This window comes from Pleurodeles waltl, chromosome 9, assembly GCF_031143425.1.
Source record: "Pleurodeles waltl isolate 20211129_DDA chromosome 9, aPleWal1.hap1.20221129, whole genome shotgun sequence".
Lineage (NCBI taxonomy): Eukaryota > Metazoa > Chordata > Amphibia > Caudata > Salamandridae > Pleurodeles > Pleurodeles waltl.
In genome coordinates, this window is record NC_090448.1 from 157,565,564 (window position 1) to 157,579,915 (window position 14,352).

Genomic DNA, 14,352 nt, shown 5'->3' on the forward strand with positions numbered 1-14,352 from the left:
GTGACTATTTACATTTAAATGTGTATAACGTTAAGGTATTCAGGACACTTTCTGTGAATATGTTGAAAATAGTTGGAGAAGATCAACTCAAAATTCTGATCTGAGATAGAACTGCAATCAAAAAATAGGTACAAGTAAACAGAAACACTAGAAACATTCAAAAGGAGCACTGGGCGTCTACCTCCATTATTTCCGCTTTTTCATCAACAGCAAAAAGGTTTGGAACTTCTCCTGTGTTAAGCAGACTGTCAACATCCTCTAGGAAAGCTTCTTCTTTAATCTGTGTGTCAGTAATCAAAAACACTGTTTTTTGTCCTTTTGCTCCTGCACTCCTCATAAGACTCTAGGAAAATAGAAAAACAGAGAATGTCATTGTTAGACCTGACAGCCTTAGGGTGGTCATCCCTAACTTTTTGCCTGCCTCCCTCCACTTTCTAGACACTGTTTTCGCTGGTTTTAAGACTCTGTGCACCTTACCACTGCTAACCAGTGCTAAAGTGCATATGCTCTCTCCCTTTAAACATGATAACATTGGATCATACCCAATTGGACTATTTAATTTACTTATAAGTCCCTCGTAAAGTGCACTGCTTGTGCCTAGGGCCTGTACATTAATTGCTACTAGTGGGCCTCCAGCACTGATTGTGCCACCCACTCAAGTAGTCCCTAAGCCATGTCTCAGGCCTGCCACTGCAAGGCCTAGGTGTGCAGTTTCACTGCCAAAGCGACTTGGCATTTAAAAGTACTTGCCAAGCCTAAAACTCCCCTTTTTCTACATATACGTCACCCCTATGGTGTGTCCTAGGTAACCCATAGGGCAGGGTGCTGTGTAGTTTACATGTCCTAGTAGTGTAAAGGCTAATATTGGAGCTACATTCATATACTGCTGATCTGAAAGGAGTAGGAAGGTCATATTTAGTATGGCCAGAATGGTGATTCAAAATCTTGCTGACTGGTGAAGTTGGATTTAATATTACTATTTTAGAAATGCCACTTTTAGAGAAGTGATCATTTTTCTGCAGTTAAATCCTTCTGTGACTTACAATCCACATCTGGCTGGGTTCAGTTGATAGCGCCCTTGTGCATTCACTCACACACAACACAGGATACTCAGCCTCACTTGCATACATCTGCATTTTGAATGGGTCTTCCTGGGCTGGGAGGGTGGAGGGGCTGTCACTTACAAGTCAGAGGACAGTAGCCTGCCCTCACACAAAGGACTGCCACACAGGATTGAACTGAAAGGGGACCTTGTGCACTTCTAAGCCTCTCTTTGAAGTCACCCCCACTTCAAAGGCACATTTGGGTACTTAAACTGGGCCTCTGCCCCTGCCAACTCAGACACTTCCTGGAGAAGCGAACCTGACCCAGAACCTGCATCCTGCCAGGAAGAACTGCCTGGCTGCCCAAAGGACTCACCTGTCTGCTTTATCTGAAGGACTGCTGCCTTGCTGTTGTCCTGCTGCCTCGCTGCTCTCTGGCTGTGGTGAGAAGTGCTCGCCAAGGGCTTGGATAGAGCTTGCCTTGTGTTCCCTGAAGTCTCAGGATCAAAAATACTTCATCTCTACAAGAAGGACATCTTGTGCGGTGAAAATAGATGCACAGCCTGCACTGCGGTGAAAAATTCACTGCATGCTGAACCAGAACGACGCAGCCTGACTTCCAGAGAGGGATCGATGCAGCACCTGCTGTGTGGTAGAAATTTTCACGCAACGCCCACTGGATCGATGCAGCCCCTGTGACTTCATCCAGTCAACGCAGGAAATCCACGCCTCGTCCCCGGGGGGGCTGAAAACCCCGCAACCTGAAGAGGATCCACGATCGAGCACCGGGAATCTACGCACAGCCGTCCCTGCGTGAAAACTAAATGCTGCGTCACCACGTGCGGCCCAAAAAATCGACGCACACCTCTTGTTTTCAACGCATCTCCTCCTTTGAACGCGAACCAGGTACTTTGTGCTTGAAAGAGACATTTATTGCTTTTAAAAGACTAGAGACACTTTACCACTTTTTCAGTGATGTCTCAACATATACTTATTGCATTATAATCGTTTTGACCTGCATCTTATCAGATAAATATTATATATTTTTCTAAACACTGAGTGGTGTATTTTTGTGGTGCTATACTGTGGTATTGAATGATATATTGCACAAATACTTTACACATTGCCTTCTAAGTTAAGCCTGACTGCTCAGTGCCATGCTATCAGAGGGTGGGCACAGGATAATTTGGATTGTGCGTGACTTACCCTGACTAGAGTGAGGGTCCTTGCTTGGACAGGGGGTAACCTGACTGCCAATCAAAGACCCCGTTTCTAACAGTCACTAAAAAACAAGTTACTTACCTTTGATAACGCTTTTTCTGGTGGATACAGTGTCTACCTCACCTTTTGAATACACCCATGAACCAGCATTCCACAGAAACTTTCTTGAAAGCTCTCTCACATGGTCATGGGCTTAGGAAGCTTCACAGCTCTGCACGTGACCTCGTGTGATATCACTGCAGCCATAAGAAGCCCTCATCAGCATGCTGATGTAAATTTCCACCCATTTTTTTGTCTCAAGGCGAACAGATGAAATTAACCTCAGTAATGTATTTACAGTTCATAGGACTCTAAATCAAGGATTCACGTATAAGAACTCATATACACATGCAATAACATAAACACAATTCTCTTTTTGGTATATGCAGACAAGCAATGGGCAGGCAGGTCGGTCAGTGAGGAATGGAAGATTTAGCTGTAGTAGAATGAGCATGAATACCTTCCGAGGGTTTCTTGTGTGCCATGGCTTAGCAAATCTTAATGCAAAGGATGATACATGTTGACAAAGTCCTTTTGTGGATCGCCTTCCCTGTCATTTTGACAAAATACTGGTCATCCAGCCTGAAGTCATATGTTCTGTCCACATAAAAGCTGACAGCCCTTTTTGGTCCAAATGATGAAGTCTTCCTCCTCTTTAGATGGCTGCAGAGGAGGATAGAAAGTAGGAAAGGACGCAAATGGAATGGACAAACCACTTTTGGCAGGAAGGCAGCCCTAGTTCTTAGAACCAACTTATCAGCGAAGAAAGTTGTGGATGGAGGCTTAGCGCTGAAGGCCTGCGGCACATTATCCCGCCTTGTAGACGTTATGGCCACAAGAAAAACTGTCCTAAAAGTAAGAAATCTCAAAGGACGATGTAAAGATTTAAATGGAGAACCATTAAATACCTGAGAACTAAATTACGATTCCACTGAGGCATAATAAACGGAGTGGGAAGGAACCGATTTTAAGTCCCTTATAAACACAATGGGAGACTTAAACAAAGAAGGATGATCTGTTAAACAAACAAATGCTGTAAGAGCAAACAAATAGCCCGTAACCGTGGCAACTCCACAGACTTGCTGTACCAAAGAAAGAGCAAAATGTAAAACATCTGACAAATGAGCCTTTAAAGATCTATAGGTTTATCACCATAAGTGAAGGGAGAAAGGCCTTGACAGTCAGACATATCACTCGCAATTCCTAACCAATTAATATGCAACAACTGTTCCTCTAAAGACCAAAGTCCTTTGACCCCCATATCCCTCAGATGAGCCCCTCACCTTAAGGTGGGGACATTAGTTATAACTGTGGCCACCTGAGGAGGAGGGTGATATGGTTTCCCTTGAGACAGATTGCTGCACACATTCTACCACTGCAGATCCACTGTAGCATCTCTGGAAATCTTGAAAGTCACCTGGAGATCCCTGTTGTGATGAAACCAGCTGTGCGGGCACCACTGGAGGGCCCTCACCCTAAGATGGAGGCATCTGTTATAACTGTGCCCCCCACTGTCTGTGGAGGTACCACTGGAGGGCCTGTATGTGCCAATGTACATGGTTGACCAACAGAATGCATGAGGATAACAGACCTAACAGGTGCAAGACCTTTAGGACTGGAATCATTGCTCAGTTCTGAAACATCAGATCATAGCCAGTATGTCCAGGAGGAAAAAAAGGCTTGACTCACTGTTGAGTCCAGTACTGCCCCAATTAACAGGGTGTGCTGAAAGGGCTCTAGGTGAGATCTGAGCTTGTTGATGGAAAAACCCAGGTTGAACAACCACTGAGTCGTTAACCGCAAGTGATGCAACACCAACTCTGGAGACTTTGCTTTGATGAGCCAATCGTCCAGGTAAGGAAGTAGTGATACCCCTAACCTACTAAGATGAGCTGTGACTACGGCCATCACCTTTCTGAAGAACTGAAGAACTGAAATAAGACCAAATGGGAGGTCCGCAAACTGATAGTGTTGACACCCTACCCAGAAGCTGAGATACTTCTTATATGTCTGTCGAATAGGGAAGTGAAAGTATGCATCCTTCAAGTCGAATGAAACCATCCAGTCTTCTTTCTCCAGCCCAAGAAGCACCTGAGCTAGGGTCAGCATTTTTAACTTTTCCTGCCAGAGAAACCAGTTCAAAATCCTGTGGTCTAGGATCAGACACAAACGTCCATCCTTCTTGGGAATCAGCAATTAACGTGAATGACATCCCTGACCCTGTTCCTCCTCTGGACCCAACCCCACTGCACCCTTTAGAAGCATGGATTAAACCTCCAGTAGGAGGAGCTAGAGACGGTCTGCAGACTTTTGCTGGGCAGAAAAGGAGGTGGAAGTTCTTGGAAAGGTATTCTTGGAAGGGTAACCTTTTTTCACAATATCTAACATCCATAGATCAGATGTTATGGATCTTCACTATTGTAGAAACTGGAACACCCATCCTCCCACCGGCAAAGCATGCTCTAAGATAGGAAAACTAGGGGTGTATTCCTGCAAAGTGGGAAGAGGAGGAAGAGGATGAAGAGGAAGATGGGGAAGTACAATTGCTCACTGTTTTCCCCTCCCATACCCCCTACAATGTCTATAAAGGGTATTGGTTGGCTGCTGTTACTGCTATTGATACTAATGTCATCCATAATAAGAAAAGCTTCTAGCAAAGCTTAAAATGTTTCTAAACTGCCTGTAATCCTTGAGCTGGGACAGAAGAGCAAGGGAGCAAGCCATTTCTTTAGTTTTTTAAACCCCTCCTATGTAGAATCAGCTTTTGAACCAACAAGTCTAGCCCCATTGAAGAGCAAGTTCATCAAGGCATTCTGCACAACTCACCCAAGCATGCCTTTTGGTAGTTATCGTTGTAGCCATTTCTCTAGTCACTGAGTCAACGGTGTCTACACCCAACTGGATGACCTGATGGGCTGCAGCCAGTCCATCATTCGGAGGTTCAGAAAAATTTATTTGAGCATCCTCTGTTTCCTTTGGAAAAACAGCTTTAGAAGAGTCCTATAAAGCATAAATGTAATGTCTCAACAAGCAGGTTGCTTTTGTGGGCTTCAATGCCATGCTGCCAGGTGAAAAGACTTTCTTTGCCGATCTTTTTAGACTACCTATCTGCTGGGGACAACGGAAAACACCCAGGTGTAAGTTAATGAAGAACAGGAAGCTTGTACCACCAAACTCTCAGGTGAAGGATGAGAGGACAAAAAGAGCAAGACTTTTGGAGCCAGTTTGTACCTCTTAGCAATGGGCCTTGAAACCGCAGAGGATGGCACAGGCTTCTGCCAAATTTCTAAAGTTGGAAAGGCAACAAGGGTTCTGAGGATGATGAAATAGAATGAAGCACCTCAGTAAGTAAGTTAGATTTAAGATTGGTATGGAAGAGGCAAATCCAACAGGTCAGCAGCATTTCTGATGACTGAATGATAAGATGTAACTTCCGATGGTGGAATACCTTTAAGTGACAACAATTCCTATTCTGGGGATGTATCTAAGCCACTTGCCTCTGCTAAACCCTCAAAGTTTGGATCCAGACACACAATCTGTCCCTCTCTCAGTTCTGGAGACCCCTATTTCACCTAACAAAATACTGCTCCTTCTCAAGAAGTCTCTGAGCCTCCCTTCAAGCGCTATGCCTCGACTCAATAACTGCATCGGTGATGCTGGCTGTGGCACCGGCGAAGTCTGCAACAGCACCAGTGACTTCGGCACCTATGTTGGAGAAGTAAGAAGAGACACCGGAGTCATAGCATGTGATGCTGGAATGGATCCAACCGATGTCGGAGAAGGTAAAACCAGTGGCGATGACATCTACGGGACAAATATGGCTGACGAAAGAGTCATCTTCCTTGGCACCGGAATAGGCCAGAAAACTTGGGCCATCGGCACAAAAGGTGCCTGCTGATAATGCGCCAGAAATCCTCCAAGGAATATGATAGTGGACTCATGAGGCCCGAATGGGCACCAGATGGAGTCATCGTTCTATTAAAAATGAAAAGGAAAATGGAATTGAAAGGGTCCGCTCATAGAGCAAGGAAGGCTGGATACTCCTGCTCCTGTTGAGGTATAGGCATGGAATCTATATCCAGTGTCAGATCTGAACGCCCAGGTGAAGTTGGTGGCAGCCTTGGACTCAAAGGTGACAATGGAAAGGCCGCTGGAGACAGCACCAAAGTCACCTCACCTCAATCTTCATGCAACGTTGAACATGGGGATACCGACTTTGGCAACTCATCTTTAGAAGAGCGACACCGGGAACCATGACTTTGCTTTTTCTTGTGCTTCCTCATCGCCAACTTCAATGAACAGGGTGAAAGTGACTTTGAATGAAGACGAGATTTCTGATGCTCTGTTTCTCATGTCTCGCCTCCTCCATAAAGAGCTTTGTCTCTCTTTCTTTCAGTGACCTGGGGCTCATTTTCTGGCATGATAAACAAGCCTTGACATTGTGGTCCTAACTCAAGAACTAAAGACAAATATCATGAGGGTCAGTGATAGACATCTGATCCTCGCACTCTTTACATGGCTTAAACCCAGACTCCCTAGGTGGAGCCTTTTTTTCCTCAAAATAATGTTGCCACACTGGAATGAATGTCGAAAGCCGTCTACCATTCCCTAATGGAGAGCATAACAGAAAACTGGAACACTTTGAAAGTGCAGAAAAAAGGGAACTGACGTTAGCACACCACTGAGGGCTTCTTATGGCTCCAGTGATGTCATGCAAGGTCGCATGCGGAGTCATGAAGATTCCAAAGCCCTTGTCGATGTGGGAGAGCTTGCAAGAAAGCTTCTGTGGAATGCTGGCACATGGGAGTATTCAAAAGATGAGGAATCCACAGGTAGCTATATCCATCTAAAATAGAAAACAAGTCAAATAATGTGGGATTACAAAACACATAAATACAACATAATGTGATCTGGTGGTATGCCTCTTGAACAAGGATATTCACACAATTGTATGTGACCAAATGATTAATAGAACTTATAGGTATTGAAAATTCATTTTTTATTCTTGATCTACAGGCCCTAAAATCCAGCTCACTTCTTCCAATTTTTTATATATATCCCGACCTACTGCTGGGCCACTATGACCCAATTTCTTTCCCTAATAACTGTAACCCAATGTGACTTCCAAGTCTAAAAAGTGAACTTAAATACTTGGCAATCTTGTCTACCAATGCATAATTAAAGGAATGGTGTGTTTCTGGTGCAAAATAGAACACACAGCACATAGATGAAGAACTAGATGTAAACTAACAAAGCTTCCAAGGCACATACCCTCACGCATTCATGCACCCACCTTCAAACAAATACATTTTCATAATCAAATACCAACCCACCCACTGTCATATGCAAACACACCAACCGTACGGCACCCACACTGTCACAACTTAGCAATGTTCTATAGTGTCATTCTAAAAAATAGGTCCACCATTAGAGATTCCTTTACAAATTGATAAACGTAAACAACCATTCTCTCAAACACATTGGCCCTCATTACGAGTTGGCGGGTGGTGGAGGCCACCCACCAAACTTGTACTGCCATCTGACTGCCAGTGCGGCCACAACACAGCCAGCCTTATTTCAAGTTTCCCACTGGACTGGCGAGTTTCCGCCCGCTGACCCAGTGGGAAACAGGGCCTTAATATTGACGCCGGCTCGTAAATTGAGCCAGCTGCAATGTGGCGATGCGGTGGGTGCAGCAACAACCGCCGCGATTTCCACTGCCCGTAATTTGGGCAGTGGAAAGCATGACGGGGCTGTCCATGGGGTCCCATGACGCCCCCATTCCGGCACCCTTTCCATGGAAGTCCAACCTCCATGTAAAGGGTGGCGGATTGGGAAGTCGTAATCCCCAGGGCAGCGCTGCATGCGCCGTTGAGACCACCAGGCAGTCAACTGGCTGTAATGCTGCGCCTCGACGTGGCATCTCTTTTTGCATTCATGGTCAGAACGCACTGCCGATTCTCGGAGTGCCGTTCCCCGCGTTTTCTGGTCACTTTGGCAACGCGTCCTGGGAAGCGTGTTTTGCGCTCCCGGTCGCGTTGCCCTTACCTACTGTAAGGCATTTTCATCTCTCATGTCGGTGGTGGCATTCTTCTGGTCTTTTTCTTTTCTTTTTCTTTTTTTTTGCCTCAGTATTCTGCCCTTTTCATGTTCATGTTTGTGTCCATCTTGTCTTCTTCCTGTTTGTATTTCCCAGCATGCTCTTTTTCTTATATACTGCCTCTTTTTTCCTATTCTTTTCTATGGGCTTTTTCCCAATTCAAGATGGTGTTCTTTTCATTTCCTGTGATGTCACTTCCCATTTTTCAGTATATAAGCCACTCAGTCTTGCTCTACCTTGCGTTGCAAACACTTCCCTTTGGTTGTGCTCTTCGCTCCTGTTCGTCGTTCCTGTTTTTGCCTTGGAGTATTTTTTGCCTTGTTTTTTCCTGTTTCCAAGTTCTGTTTTTCTTCTTCTTTTTTAGGAGTTCCTATTTGAGGTTTTTCCCCAGTTCTTGGTTTTTTTTCCCTCTGGGACTCCTTCTGGAGGGTACGGTCTGCTTTGGCATTCCCTGTCAAGTGGCACCATGGCTACTCGGAAGGGTCGCCCCTATCTGTGACTATCTGGAACCTGTAGAAGACCCGGCGTGTTCTCTAATCCTGCATCCAGAGGTGAGAAGTCGAGTGCAGTTCCTGACAGATTGCAACGCCAAAAGATTCCACGTTGCAAGGCAGCCATGGAAGATCCCCAGGGAGAGGCGGCAGAAAATGCTCAAGCCATGCTGCAGACAGTCCAACAACAAGCCCAAGTGTTACAACAATTACGGGCTGAAAACACTGCACTACGACAGGTCCTGTCTTCCCGGTCAATGGATATACCACCCGTATCTGCTGCTACTCCTCGATATTCAGGAGATCCTCTGAAGATAAAGGAGTTTTTGGATGCCCTAACAGTTTTCTTTGCCTTTCGTTCACTCCAATTTTCCTCTGATAAGCCTAAGGTGGGCTATCTGATCAGCGCCTTGTCTGGTCCTGTACTTGCTTGGGCGACTCCTCTGGTCTCTGCAGAAGATCCAGTCCTGGCTAATTATCCTGCTTTCCTGACTCTTTTCAAACAGATATTTGAGAGGTCTGGGGTGGAAGCAGCAGCTGAGGAGGCCTTATGTGATATACAGCAGGGCAATCAGGATGTTCTGCAGTATATAACTTGTTCAAACAGCTGGCAGCTGAAACCTCTTGGGTGGAACAAACCTTTATAATCTTATTCCGCTGAGGCCTGCGTGAAGAAATTAAAGATGAACTTGTACATTCTCCTCCAGCTTGTTCCTTGAAGGAATTGATGGATCAAGTCATGAACATTGAATATAGACTACAAGGGCGCAAGATGGAGAGACATAGAACGCGAGTCCCATACCAGTCTAGTAATTTTCGTACCAGCAGTCGGTGAACGGACGAAGTTCCATCCGAAGCCTCTCCATCCCCCACTGAAGAACCCATGCAGATTGATCTCGTCCGTGGTCCATTATCTGAATCAGAAAGGGAGGATAGAAGGCGAAAGGGACTTTTTCTGTATTGTGGTAAGGCTGGCCATCTGATTCGTAGTTGCCCGGTACGTCCCTCAAGACCTGCGGGAAACACCAACTCCCATTCCCTATAAGGAGGAAGGAGACGGGAGGAGCTGAAGTAACATCGATATGTTCCTCCAGAGAAAGTATGTCCACCCTGTTTATCCTCTCGGTCAAGTTACAAAGTTCACAGGATCAAGAAGAACATCTCCTGGCACTCATAGATTGTGCAGCCAGTGGAATCTATTTGGATGAGACCTGGGCTATGAATAAAGGAATTCCCCGTATTCCTAAAGAAACTCCTGAGCAGGTACACACGGTTGATGGCTCTCCTTTAACCTCAGGTCCTGTGGTGGCCTCAACTCCTACACTTTGTCTGACATTTGGGGGGCATCAAGAACATGTTGCATTTGATCTTATAGCCTCACCAAATCACACCATGATTTTAGGAATACCCTGGTTAACTTGACACAACCCCTATATCAATTGGGAAACGAGAACAATATCTCTAACGTCTTTGTTTTGTCAGCAGAAATGTTATTCCACTAACTCCTATTGGTCTCCTAAAAGGTCCTGTCAGTCAACTAAGGATAATACTAACTCCATAAACATGATTCATGGAGTCCCAGATTGTTATCAGGAATATATTGGGATTTTTCAGAAACCCAGTAATCCCATTCTACCTCCTCATCGAATCTATGACTGTGCTATGCCATTGGTTCCTGAGGAAGTCGTACCTTTTGGTAGAATGTATTCTTTGACAGACCAAGAAAAGAAGGTGCTCAAGGAATACCTAGATGATAACTTATAGAACGGATTAATTGCTCCTTCTACGTCTCCTGCTGGGGCTCCTCTTTTCTTCGCCCAAAGAAGACGAAAGATCTACGTCCATGTGTCGACTTTCGCGAACTCAATAGAATAACAATTAAGGATCGTTATCCGTTACCCTAAATTAGGGATATATTGGATGCCATTCAAGGAGCCAAGATGTTCACCAAATTAGATTTAAGGGGTGCCTATCATCTTTTATGGATCAAAGAAGGAGATGAATGGAAGACAGCTTTCCGTACTCCTTTTGGGCACTATGAGTACCGTGTCGATTCCTTTCGGATTGACCAATGCACTTTCTGTCTTCCAACGATTCATGGACTCAGTGTTCCCTGATTTATTAAACCAATATGTAGTAATCTATCTGGATGATATCTTGATATATTCTCGTGATCCTGAGCAACATACGGAACATGTACTGCAGGTCTTGGAAAGACTTAAGAAGAACCAGTTATTTTGTAAACCAGAGAAGTGTGAATTCCATAAGACCGAAGTGAAGTATTTGGGGTTCAGTATCAATCAACACGGAATATCCATGGACCCTGACAAGGTCAGCGCCATCTTAGATTGGCCTTCTCCAGCGTCAGTAAAGGAAACCCAATGTTTCCTTGGGCTATCAAACTTCTATCATCAGTTTAACCCGATCTTTGCCCACCTACAAAGTTTCATTACACAAGCAGTTAAGAAAGAGAATCTGAAGAAGGGCTCCGTCTGGACCGGGAATGCTGAACGTGCTTTTCAAGAATTAAAGAAGGCCTTTACCCAAGCACCTATTTTGCGATACCCTGATATTACCAAAAAATTTATTGTTGTGACTGATAAATCCTCAGACAGAGCCATTGGGGAAGGTCTGCTGCAGAAACAAGACAACAATGGATTAGAACATCCTATCTTTTATCTTTCTCATATCTTATCAGAAGCAGAACGCAATTATTCAGTACTGGAACGAGAATTACTTGCTCTCAAAGTAGCATGTAAGGAATGGAGGCATTTCTCGATGGGATCAAGAGAGCCTTTTAAAGCCAGGATTGATCATCGCAATTTACAATGTCTTCGGAGTTTCCAGTGTTGCAACAGTCGTCAAGCAATATGGGCTTTCTTCTTTAGCCAGTACGATTCCGTCATCACGTACATACCTGGCTCCCAGAATTCAGTGGCAGGCGCTTTATCCCGTAGATATCCTGATGTCGCTAAGAACTCTTCTCCGCACATTATTGAGTCTAGTAGAATCATCGGAGCTACTCAATCTTTTCAAGAACGCGTTAAATCGGAGTACCAGTTTCTTTCTACTTCGGAATGGGATAGAGTGACTCCTTTTTTGCAGAAGAAGGACGACTACTTCTATCATTAGCAGGCTCTTTTCTTACTTACCAAGAAAGTTCAGATAGAAGCATTACAAATGTGTCATGATTCCCCGATAACCGGGCATCGAGGAATCAAGAAGACCCAGGAACTGCTACAACGATCATTTTGGTGGCCTTCGCTTAAGACAGATACAGAAACCTATGTTTCAACATGCCCAGTATGTGCTCAGACCAAGACACCCCGAACTAAGTCAGCAGGTGTATTAAGGCCTTTACCGGTTCCCTTAGCTGCTTGGTGTACATTATCCATGGATTTCATATGTTCCTTACCTACCTCTCCTGGTAACCATGTAAACATGTTAATAGTAATGTTAATAGTAGATTCATTCACCAAGATGGCACATTTCACAGCTTTAAAAAAAGTTACCGACAGCTCCTGAAATGAGTTGCATATTCACACAGATATTTTTCGCCTCCATGGTCTCCCGCAAGAGGTCATTTCGGACAGAGCGCTACAATATGTGTCACGTTTCTGGAGAGCCTTTTGTGCCTCATTAAACATGGTGGTCTCCTTGTACTCTGGTTTCCATCCACAAACGAATGGTCAAACTGAAAGAGTGAATCAGGAACTCCAACAGTATATGAGATGTTACTGTAATGCCACACAAAGTAATTGGTCGGAGTTTCTTGCCCTTGCCGAGTGCAGAGTGTGACCAAGGCCACACCTTTTTATTGCACCTGTGGATTTCATCCTAGGACCATATCTACTGCTTCCAGTACATCCTCTTTTGTTCCTGCAGTCACTGCACGTCGGATCCGCCAAATCCAGAGCCTACTTCATACAACTCTCTTAGCTTCGAAACAAGCAATGAAACGAAAAGCAAATCGTTATGGACAAATGGCACCTTCGTATCAAGTAGGCCACAAGGTGTGGCTTTCCTCCAAATTTCTACCTTCCCAATTTTCTGTCAATAAATTCAAACCATGTTTTTATGGACCCTTTCGGATTTTGCAAATCTTGAATCCTGTTGTTGTGCGACTGCGCTTACCTCATACCTGGAGGGTTCATCCAGTTTTTCATGTGTCCCAATTAAAGCCCTTTGTTCCTGATCCATACCACCACATTTCCAGCGTCCTCCTCCTCTTTTCGTTGACGGCCAGCCTGAATATGAAGTCCAGGAAATTTGTGATTCCTGATTTTTTCGGCTCAGACTGCAATTTTTGGTTAACTGGAAGGGCTACCCTCTAAGTGATTGCTCTTGGGAGGATGCTTCCTCCGTCCATGCTCCCTGTTTGGTTCGCCTGTTTTTTGACTGTCACCCTGACAAACCTGGGGCCTCGGGGAGGGGACTTACTGTAACACCGCGCCTCGACGCGGCGTCTCTTTTTGCATCCACGGTCAGAATGCACAGCCGATTCTCGGAGCGCCGTTCCCCCGTTTTCTGGTCACTTTGGCAATGCATCCTGGGAAGCGTGTTTTGCGCTCCCAGTCGCGTTGCCCTTACCTACTGTAAGGCATTTTCATCTCCCCTGTCGGTGGTGGCATTCTTCTGGTCTTTTTCTTTTCTTTTAGTTTTCTTTTTTCTTGCCTCAGTATTCTGCCCTTTTCATGTTCATGTTTGTGTCCATCTTGTCTTCTTCCTGTTTGTATTTCCCAACATGCTCTTTTTCTTATATACTGCCTATTTTTCCCTATTCTTTTCTATGTGCTTTTTCCCAATTTAAGATGGTGTTCTTTTCATTTCCTGTGTTGTCACTTCCCCTTTTTCAGTATGTAAGCCACTCAGTCTTGCTCTACCTTGCGTTGCAAACACTTCCCTTTGGTTGTGCTCTTCGCTCCTGTTCGTCATTCCTGTTTTTGCCTTGGAGTATTTTTTGCCTGGTTTTTTTCCTGTTTTCAAGTCCTGTTTTTCTTCTTCTTTTTTAGGACTTCCTGTTTGAGGTTTTTCCACAGTTCTTGGTTTTTTTTCCTCTAGGACTCCTTCTGGAGGGTACGTTCTGCTTTGGAGTTCCCTGTCAAGCGGCACCGTGGCTACTAGAAAGGGTCTCCCCTATCTGGGACTATCCAGAACCTGTAGAAGACCGGGTGTGTTCTCCAATCCTGCATCGAGCGGTGAGAAGTAGAGTGCAGTTCGTGACACTGGCAGCAACCAGGTGGTGTCAGCGGTAGGACTGCCATGACCGCGGCGGTCTGACCACCACCGCGAGTTAAGACCGCCTGACTCGTAATGAGGGCCATTGTATTTTAGGCATTTTCAGGTAATAGCTCGATGGGGATTTAAGGATGAAAATACTGTGGGTTGTGGCAGAGCTGAGGATAGCACCTTAAATTGTGAATTTCTTATCATTTTAGGTTTTATGGCAAAGCCATTC

The 14,352-nt window shown here is 44.9% G+C and overlaps 1 protein-coding gene across 1 annotated transcript in view; it reads right to left on the reverse strand.

The window, feature by feature from the left end:
* DNAH12 (dynein axonemal heavy chain 12) overlaps positions 1-14,352 on the reverse strand; it is a 937,015-nt gene that overhangs the window by 369,072 nt on the left and 553,591 nt on the right. The window contains exon 44 of the mRNA XM_069206470.1: positions 182-343. Within this exon, the coding sequence (XP_069062571.1) occupies positions 182-343 (162 nt within the window). The remainder of the gene's footprint in view (positions 1-181; positions 344-14,352) is intronic.